This window comes from Pteropus vampyrus, unplaced genomic scaffold (genome assembly GCF_000151845.1).
Source record: "Pteropus vampyrus isolate Shadow unplaced genomic scaffold, Pvam_2.0 Scaffold72, whole genome shotgun sequence".
In the NCBI taxonomy this organism is placed as follows: Eukaryota; Metazoa; Chordata; class Mammalia; order Chiroptera; family Pteropodidae; genus Pteropus; species Pteropus vampyrus.
In genome coordinates this window covers 2,327,338-2,336,538 of record NW_011888853.1, presented here as the reverse complement: position 1 = coordinate 2,336,538, position 9,201 = coordinate 2,327,338, and the positions used below count along the sequence as shown (strand labels likewise).

Here is a 9,201-nt window from a genome sequence, read left to right as displayed (position 1 = left end):
CTGTTAATAAAATTAGTTTACATATGGGAAACTGAGGCACGGACTGGTTAAGTAACTTGCCTGAGATCAGTAAGTAACAGATGGAATTCCAGGAAAGGAGCCTTGACTCCAAAGTCAGTAGGCAGAACTACCAGTGTATAGCCTTCCAGTATATTCTAGAACTGCTCAGATGAGAAGCCAGATATGAAATTGAATAAATAACGTTTGTCAAGTGTCTAACACATTTCCTGGCACGGTGTCGGTCCTCGTAAAGATCCGTTTTTGCCTCTTTGTCTTGAATGTCTGTTGGCTTGGGTCACTCCCCAGAGCATAGGTCTCCCAACTTCAAGTTTCTACACAACCCCCATTAATTCTGTCTCCTCCAACGTCTGGTCTCCTTGGATGGCTTCTCTCTCCCTTGCTCCTTGGGCATTGAGAATCAGTCCAGCCAGTCCTAGTTAGCTATGCTGACCCTGAAGTGCCTCTTGAAGGCAGAGGAGCTTAGCAAGAACCCGAGTCCCTAGAGGAGATTTGGTGGGATCAGAGTCTTATACCCAGCTAAGGCCAGCACCTAGCCCAGGGCCTGTCACCCAGGAATGCTGGATGAGTCAGAAGAGAATGTCTAGAGCGCTCTTTAGAATGCTGACTTTCCCTCCTTACCTGCTCAGGGTCTGTCAGATCATCCTGTTCCTGGTAATGACTTCTTTTCTCTGAGCTGTCCTGTTGAGCTTCCTACCTGGCTTAGGGCTCAGTGCTGCTAACTGATGGTGTGCTTTGTTTCAGAAAATGCCTCCGCGTCATTTCTAGGGGGAAAAAATGTGTATACAATTATTGAAGTTTAAATTAATGTTTAAAATTTGATGTGGTATATAGTAACCTTACTCTTCAAGTCATGAACCCCTTTGAGAATGATGAAACTATGGATTTTCCCAGAAAAAATGCATTACATGATCATCTCAAGAGCTTCCTGGACTCACATCCCTGCAGACCCAGCTTAAGAACCCCAGGTTTAAAGGAACCCTAAAGTCAGCCCTAATGTAATGCGTAAAGTCATGTATTAGAATGTTTACATACTTTGGGATTAAAAAACAAACCAACAGAAATGGAACACCTGTCATAAGGACTCAAAAGAAAATGGGAGAGTTAACCCAGATAATTTACCCTGATCCGAGGGACTGTGCGTGGCCAGAGCCCTGTGGCTCTTCTGCCACACTGGTCATTCACGGACTCTGTAAGTGGGATTTGGGAAATTCTGTAGAACCCCCACTTGCTCGTCTCTTCCCATGATGATAGTTTGTTGCTATGTTAATAGTTTCCTCAAAGCAATGTTGAAAGTGTTATAAGAGGTAACATGCCAGGGACCTGGGTGCCAGCAGGGTCCAGTCCCTGGAGTAACAGGTCATGGCTCCAGACTGTCTCGGAATGTTTTATCTTTTCTCATCACAGCATCCTGATGTCCTACGATCATGTGGAACTTACTTTCAATGACATGAAAAATGTGCCAGAGGCCTTCAGAGGGACCAAGAAAGGCACTGTCTACCTTACCCCTTACCGAGTGAGTTGCAAGCGCCACAGTGGGTTTGGAGGCTTTGGCTCGTGGAGACTGATGTGAGTCTTAGGTCAGCCTCAGCCTCGTGAGTCCAGTGGCCTCTGAACCTGGTGACTATTAATTCTTTACTCTGGGTGTTTCTCTGTCACATGCTCCAGGGTTCTAGAACCACCAGGCTGAACTGACCACTGGGCAGTGAATCCGTGCAAACTGCAGAGCTGTTGCTGCAAAATCTCTAGTTAGATGCGGCCACTGGGATGACCTGGGCCTGGAGGAGAGAGGCTGTTGTTATTTTGATTCTATAAAAGCAGCCTACGAGGCCTTTGTGCACATCCAGAGTGATAAATGTGATTAACAAGATACAGTAGCATGGCTGCAGCCTCTGGACTGGGCAGAGAGCCTGGCCAAACCCTGCAGAGAGAGAAGTGCCAGACTGCACAATGGGCCCTGCCTGAGAGTTGCCCAGGCAGATGCCGAGAGCCTTCCGGAGAAGTTCAGATGGCTGTTCTTGGAAAAGCGTCACTGCCGTAGCTACCCAGGAGTTAGGCTTACGCGGTTGGAAGAGAGGAGTACATCTTCAGTATTAATCTCCAGGGCCTAGCGGGGACATGGGAGGCTCACAGGCACATTTCTGGTGGTCAAGTGGCATCTTCAGTCATGGGTTTAAAACAGAAGGTTCTCTGAGCACGTTAGGCAAGACTTGTTGCTGTTTGGGCAGTGAGTCCGAGGGAGGGTGACGACAGCCCCTTCTCCCGGGCTCCGACGCCCCCTCCACTCCTTTATTCTCAGTTCTGCAGAGCTCAGGCTGGACGTCCTCGTCCCGGCCCCGCTCCTGCCTCCCTGCCCTCGCTTTGCGGGCCCTTTCACTGACGCACCACATCTTAAGTGACAGCAGTCTGTCCCTCTCACATATGCTGTCTGTGAGGGGCATGTTTTCCTTGCGAACACACACGTCTGGCCTCTTTAAGGCCTTTTGCCTTTAAAAGCTCGTTCCAGGAGTGCCTGGTGCGGGGAGCTCTGAGGCTGCTGGACCCTGGCTTGGGCCGCCCGCCAGCACTGGGAGTGGACACATCACAGAGGAAGCGATGGCCGAGCGGGCTGTGGTTTGAGTGGTGATGGCTCTTGTCTTGTGTCCCTGCAGGTCATCTTTCTGTCCAAGGGAAAGGATGCCATGCAGTCCTTCATGATGCCGTTTTATCTGATGAAGGACTGTGAGATCAAGCAACCTGTGTTCGGTGCAAACTACATCAAGGGGGCGGTGAAGGCAGAGGCAGGAGGTGGGTGACGAGAGGGCTCAGGGACACAGACAGGGCTTCCAGAGAGATACTCTGGGGCACCTCTAAGCGGTGCCTTGGAGGTGTCATCTTTGGACCTTATCGCCCTAACCTGTCCTCTTCCTGGCTCTGGATTAGCTTCCAGGACCAACACCTGGGTGCCAGCTGTTCAGCAGAGGTGGGGTTTGCTTGACAAGAACTGCTGGCATTAAAATGGCAGCTGTAAATGAATGAATGAATGGATGGCAGCTCAGATCACCTTTTCGGAAAGTGAAATCTGAGAAATGACTGCAAACTAGGTGAAAATGCTCAGCGACTTAGGGAGTGTGTTCAGATTCTTGGTGTGGGAAGGAAGTGCGCATCAGGTTCTCAGGCCTTTCCCTGGAGCCGAGAAGAAGCGGCTGTCTGTCTGCGGTGCCCAAGAAGCCCTGCTTAGTGGCAGGCTCCTTCGCAGACACAGTGACCTCTGCTTTCAGCTCGCCCCCACCTCACACCCAGCCAGCCCCAGTTTTGCTGTTGAGCTCACGATTCCTTTTTTGGCAGAAGCCACGCTAGAGGGGCCAGGGGTCCATCCTTCGGTCCCCTCCAGGTGTGGTCTGCTCTAGACTCGAATGTCAGTTGTTGCTGACTGTACCTGTTCCTGGGAAGCTGCTTTGTTGGGGATGGGAGGCCCGAGTGCAGATGTACTTACAGGGCCGAGAGTGGGAAGACGAGCTCGTTCCAGGAAGGAGAAGCCCACAGTTCCAAAGGGTGAAGCAGGCATGGGCAGGAGGCCTGCAGTCTGCAGCACTGGCATCGGGGCAGAAGTCCCGATCGAATTGAGGTGCTGCAGAGCCAGCCCTGTACCCACAGGCCTGCAGGGCATTTGATGGGGACCTGGAGAGGACAAATAGCCATCTCTTCAAAGTAGCCTGTGTTCTTTGCCTGAGCCGTTGATGCACCGTTCCCTTCTCAGGTGGCTGGGAAGGCTCTGCGTCCTACAAGTTGACCTTTACAGCAGGGGGCGCCATTGAGTTTGGACAGCGGATGCTACAGGTGGCGTCTCAAGGTATCAAGGCTCTAAACGGGCCAAGGACAAAATGAAGTGTGTGGGTTTTTGTTCACTTGAGTTCACTTTTCGTTTTGTTTTTAAGCACTTGAGATAAATCCAGGCCCCAGGCTGATTGGGGCTGGGGGGTGGGAAGGAAGCCTGTGATCAGCATCACTCCGTCCTGTGCCTGAAAGGCTGGGTTTCCCTTGCCGGGAGCAGGGACAGGACTTTTTGACAAAGCAGTTTGGACTGAAGGACATTTCACTATGGCCTCATAAAAACAGATACCTAAGTGTTAAGCTTCCCTTAGCAACCATATAAAGTCACTGAGGGGTATGTTCAGCAGACGCCCTCACCTCGTCTCCAGCCTCACCCACGTCCATTCTTTACCCGATCCCTGAGCCTCCTTCCTTCCGTCTGTCCGTCATCCATCCCTCCACCTCTGCCCTTGACTTGCTCTGACCCCTCTCCTCATTCTGACCAAGGCTGACTCGCGTGGGTGGGGAGCGGAGTGGAGTGGGGTAGGGCATGTCTGCTGAGCACACCCTGGAACCCTTTGGCTCCCCTCACAGAGGTGGGGCTGCCCTCTCCCCAGCCCTGAGGCCCGAGACACTCACTTCTCTCTCCCCTTGTACTTATAGCCTCCCGAGGCGAAGCCCCCACTGGAGCCTATGGGTACTCCTACCTGCCCAGCGGGGCCTATGTCTTTCCCCCGCCAGTCGCCAATGGAATGTACCCTTGCCCTCCTGGCTACCCCTATCCACCGCCCCCACCTGGTGAGTGTGTCCTGTGCTGCCCACCCCTCTCCCCCCCACTTCCCCACTAACCACCCCCCAGGCCAAGGCGGTGTAGAGGGGAGACTTATTCTGTGACCCGCTGCAGGACTAATGGAGGGGCCCAGCCGAGGGAGCCAGGGCTGCACGGCTCACTGGGTCCCTGTCACTCTCTTGCCAAGCAGAGTTCTATCCAGGACCTCCCATGATGGACGGGGCCATGGGATATGTGCAGCCCCCACCACCGCCCTACCCGGGGCCCATGGAACCGCCGGTCAGCGGCCCGGATGTCCCCTCTACTCCTGCAGGTGAGGCCCCGGGCTGCTAGCAGTCCTGGGAGACCAGCCCTCTCCCTGTTGCGTGGAGAGCCTCAGAGAACAGCCTGAGAGGAGGCTGGCTGGGAGCCCCAGATGGTGGATGACCCCTGGGCTAGGGACCACCCCAGGGCGACCAGCAATGTGGTGGCCTGGGGGTGAAGAGCTAGATTCCAGCCCTCTGCTCTTAGCTGGTCGTGTGCTCTAGGGCCGGAAGGTCTCCCCTGTGCCTCAGCCTTCTTGGCTGCAAATAGGTGGTGACAGCACCGCCTGGTGGGGTGGCGGTGGGCATGGGGCAGCGGGAGGGGGTGGGGTAAAGGGCTTGGAAGGCAGTGTAGCACGGGTGAGTACTGAGAAAGTGTCCTGCCCTGAGCAGTGGGGGGCCAGGGTCCCTGGGCTGAGAGCAGCTCCAGGGGCAGCTGGAAGGGGAAGGGTGGGCTCATCCCGGGGGTGTGTGTTCTCACAGCTGAAGCCAAGGCCGCAGAAGCAGCTGCCAGCGCCTATTACAACCCAGGCAACCCACACAATGTCTACATGCCGACGGTGAGCTGGGACCTGAGCTGGGACGGGAGCCTGGTGGCCACAGCTGACTGAAATTTCAGGGCGGGGGAGACCTCGGCTCATTCTGAACCTTTTCATGTGATCTTTCCTTTCTTCTTCCTTAGAACCAGCCTCCGCCACCTCCCTACTACCCTCCGGAAGACAAGAAGACTCAGTAGACCCCTCCCCCGCTGCCACCTGCCTCTCATTGTTCTTCCCCTCCCCTTGGGACCGAGTTTGGGGTGGGGGGTAATGGGGGGGCCTTGTTCTTCCTCCAGGTCTGATTATAAAACACTTACCAGGAACCGGCGTTGAGCGGGAGGGAGGGGCCCCCTGACTGAGCTGCGCCTCCAGCTTCCCACGCTGCCTGGAGCCCACACGCGCCCCGCGCACTTCCCTCTCCCCACCTCGGGGGGCCTCTCTTCAGGAGCACGAGGCGTCCCCCTCGTTCCTGTCTGCCCTAGCAGCTTCTACCCACGGAGGGACTCTCTGGCCACCTCCTCCGCCCCAGTCCAGCTCCCTCGTTTTGGTAGCCACTTTATCCTCAGCCTCAGGCCTTCCTGAGGACCCCCGCCAGGCCCTGCTCACATTCCCGCCACTCTGGTCTGTACCCAGCCTTGGAAGCCACCTTCCACCAGACTGTCCGCCCACGTTCCGTCCCCAGCCAGCTGCCAGCCCCAGTCCCACTTGCCTGTCCTGTTCTTGGTCATCATGTTGCCACCGCGGTGTGACTTTTGGAGCTTTAACATGAGCTTTCAGGGGTTGGGTGGCATCAGGGCCAGGCCACTGGCTCGGGGTAGGAGCCCTCTGCTTCCTTGCTGGCGTTTCTGGAATTCGTTTCCCTTTGTCTTCCCTCTAGAAGGGGCTTCTGGAGAACGCATGGCGTCTCGTTAAGCCATTTTGGGGGCTGCTGGGTGGGCTAGAGCAAAGGCCGCTGTCCCCTGGGGCCTGGTGTGGGTGTGTGCTCCTCAGCCTGCCCTCTTCCCTTTAAGCTTCATGCCCGCCTGGTTTGGCGCCGTGCCCCCAGATGCACTAAAATTTACTCTCAATTGCTCCTGGACTGGCCGTGAAGTGAGGAGATGGTTATTTAAAGAGAATTCCCTATTTATTTGACAAAAAAAAAAAAAAAAAAAAAATCCAGTTAATATATTAATGTGAAATAAACCCTGTTTGCACCTTGATTTGTTTGCTGAAAATGTGAAGTAGTAAAAATGAAGTGACTGGACCCTGTGTGGCTCTGCGTGGTGACCCAGGCGAGCGCCAGCAGCAGAGCTGTCTGGCTACTGGGGCCCCTGGGGAGGCTCTGGGGAGACTGTTCCTGCCCCATGTGAGAGTCCCTTGTTCTCATGGCCCATTTGGGCCCAGGACTCTTAAGGCCCGTTGTGTCCCCATTCCTTAGCTGTTGCACAGCAACTGCCCACCCACTGAGTCCCCTGCGGCTGGGCACAGCCCAACAACTGCCCCGGGCGGGAGGCCTTGGGGACCTGGCCGGGTTTGCTGGGTGAGTTTCCGTGCCTCTGGCAGCTATGCTCACTGCCTCATGAAAGTGAGGCCTGGCCAGGCCATCCCCTGCGGTGTGTGCCCTCTCGTGAGCCTTGGTGCTCTAGGGGGCGGGGGAGGGGAATGGAAGGTAGGAAACAGCCAGAGTCCTAGCCCTGGAGGAAGGCCCGGGGTGTGGTGTCAGCAGGCCTCTGAACTCTGAGAAAGCCAAGCACTGAAGTGGCCACTTTCCTGGCCCTTCTGGACCAAGGTGCCTTCAAAGAGACAGCACGGCTGGCCGCGGCCTCTGTCCAGCCCCGCCCAGGAGCTTCTGGGTTGGCTGCAAGGGCATTTCAAGGGAGCAACTTTCTGACTGTCCTTGTGTGGGCAGGAACCATACGGCCGTCCCCAACTGGTGTAGCTTGGCCCCGTCACCTTGGTGGAATGTGACCTGTGGAGTGGAGCAGGCTGAGCAGTTGGCTGCGGGCCGGCTAGACAGGGAGACTCCTCTCTGGAGCCCCCGCCCTGTGCCTCGCCCACCCCCACCCCCACCCTAGGTCTGGGACCCATTCAGGGAAGTCTGTGGGCGAGAACCCCACCAATACGGGGGTGCTGCTCAGTCCTCAGCCCAGACAGGTGCAGTGCCTGGGATGGGGCAAGGCCATCCCCCGGCCTGCCCAGCACCCCTTGCTGGGGAGCCTTAGGGCCTCTGTGGGAGGGTGGGGTGGGGTGGGGTGGGGCCGGCCCCGCCCACTGCATCCACCTTCTGCTTCCAGCCTGGGAGAGTTCCTCCCAGGATCCTGGCCAGGCCAGCCGGAGGGAAGAAGGTGCAGGGACCTCTGAGGTGATGAAAGCCGGACCTGTCCCTCTCCCCACCAGCCCTCCTCCCCCCCTCCGCTGGCACAAGGTGGCAGCCCTGGGCTCTTTGCATAATCCTGTGGCTTCGCTATCTTCACCCAGCGAGGGCACACAGAGGGGAAGGGCAGAGCGGCCGCCATGGCGACACCCCTCTCTCACTCACAGCGGCGCCCGCCCCTCCTGCGCCAGGCCATCAAGATAAGGCGCCGCAGGGTCAGAGACCTGCAGGGTCCCCTGCCCCACACTGCTCAGGAGGTAGGAGTGACCTCGCGGGGAGGAGGGCTGGCCTGGGTGGGGCTCTGCGGTCCCAGGGTGTGGGCCCTACCTCTCCCGGGCTGGGGCGAGGGCGTGAGCCCCTCCCCTACATCTCCCTTCCCCAAAGCACAGCCTTCTGGGGCGGCAGAGCACAGTGTGCTGTGTGTTCTCTGGGCCACCCTGGGCCTTAGGTTTGGAGTCTGAGCCCCCTCCCTCTGGCGAAGCCGACCCCCGCCCAAGCTTTGCTCTCCCAGCTACTAAGGCTCAGGCCCCATTAAGCCGGGAGAGCCCCTGCTGGGGCTGGGCTGCTTGGAGACCCGCGCTGAGCAACCCCCAGGCCTGCCTGACATGACTCCCCGGTCTCCCACCTCTGTTTCTGGGCCTCACTTCCGCCACTGGGGTGCCGAGCTGGCTGCCCGATAAGCAGTGCTGTTTCCTCTGGGGAAGGAAGGGAGGTGGGGGCCACGGGTGCTGAGGCTCACGCTGCTGAGACCGCTGAGCGCCGATGGACCTCAGCCACAGCAGGCCAGAGGAGGAGGAGGGCGACCTGGGGGCCAGACCCCCAGGAGGCCTGCTGGGGGAACAGGTGTGCGACCCTGGAGGGCGTGGAGGCTCGGCCCCGGTGCCCTGGGCCTGGGCCTGCTCTGCCAGGAGCCAGCCCCATCCAGGCCCGGGTCCAGGCCTCTCGGACACTTTGTCTTTTCACCTTGCTCCCCAGATTGAGGCTCCATCCCACCACTTCTCCCCTGAGGAGGTAAGAATGGAATGTTGGGGGGTGCAGAAAGGTGGCAACAGCTCCCTCACCTCCCCTGCACGTGCGGGGGCCTCGTTCCCCGCCTTTGGGCATGTGGCGTTGGTGCCAGGGGTTGCTGGTGGGGTTTAGACCTAGTGGTGGGTGGACGGGGGTTCCCGAGGTGACCCTGCTGTGTGTCAGCGGGCCCTGCTCTACGAGGAAGCCCTCTACACTGTCCTGCACCGCCTGGGAAAGCCCGAGCCCGGCCATGTGAGCGAGGCGTCCGAGCTGCTGCGCTACCTGCAGGAGGTGAGCCCAGGCCGCCCCCACCCCCGCCCCGTCCCACAGCCTGGACTCAGGAGTCCTCCTTCCCGCCCCCCGCAAACCGTGACCTGTGCCCCGGCCTCCCACACTCCC

At 57.8% G+C, this 9,201-nt stretch overlaps 2 protein-coding genes across 6 annotated transcripts in view; both read left to right on the top strand.

Moving 5' to 3' along the window:
* Positions 1 to 15: 15 nt before the first annotated feature.
* Positions 16 to 7,469, top strand: WBP2 (WW domain binding protein 2). 3 transcript variants are annotated; one of them, XR_002780841.1, is made up of 8 exons: positions 16 to 1,534; positions 2,670 to 2,805; positions 3,758 to 3,850; positions 4,474 to 4,608; positions 4,788 to 4,913; positions 5,386 to 5,462; positions 5,585 to 6,152; positions 7,456 to 7,469. XR_002780841.1 is itself a non-coding variant. In XM_011361960.2 (7 exons), the coding sequence occupies exons 1-7, from the start codon at positions 1,331 to 1,333 to the stop codon at positions 5,636 to 5,638; spliced, it is 825 nt and encodes a 274-aa protein (XP_011360262.2). In that variant the 5' UTR covers positions 16 to 1,330; the 3' UTR covers positions 5,639 to 6,684. The 3 variants fall into 3 exon arrangements, 2 of the variants coding, with proteins under 2 accessions (XP_011360262.2, XP_011360263.2); XM_011361960.2 differs by lacking the exon at positions 7,456 to 7,469 and having other exon boundaries at positions 5,585 to 6,684; XM_011361961.2 differs by lacking the exon at positions 7,456 to 7,469 and having other exon boundaries at positions 19 to 1,534; positions 4,791 to 4,913; positions 5,585 to 6,684.
* Positions 7,470 to 7,650: 181 nt separating this feature from the next.
* UNC13D (unc-13 homolog D) overlaps positions 7,651 to 9,201 on the top strand; it is a 12,606-nt gene continuing 11,055 nt past the window's right edge. The window contains exons 1-4 of one of the 3 annotated variants that reach the window (XM_011361957.2): positions 7,651 to 7,782; positions 7,899 to 8,051; positions 8,770 to 8,805; positions 8,986 to 9,093. In XM_011361957.2, coding sequence (XP_011360259.1) covers positions 7,935 to 8,051; positions 8,770 to 8,805; positions 8,986 to 9,093 — 261 coding nt within the window. In that variant the 5' untranslated portion in view covers positions 7,651 to 7,782; positions 7,899 to 7,934. The other 2 variants (XM_023531701.1, XM_011361959.2) reach the window with 2 other exon arrangements.

Coding starts and splice junctions, on each gene's coding strand:
- WBP2 (XM_011361960.2), top strand. CDS start 1,331: ATGCCAGGGACCTGGGTGCCAGCAGGGTCCAGTCCCTGGAGTAACAGG. Junction 3,851..4,473: donor GCTACAGGTGGCGTCTCAAG/GTATCAAGGCTC, acceptor TTGTACTTATAG/CCTCCCGAGGCGAAGCCCCC. Junction 4,609..4,787: donor CTATCCACCGCCCCCACCTG/GTGAGTGTGTCC, acceptor TCTCTTGCCAAG/CAGAGTTCTATCCAGGACCT.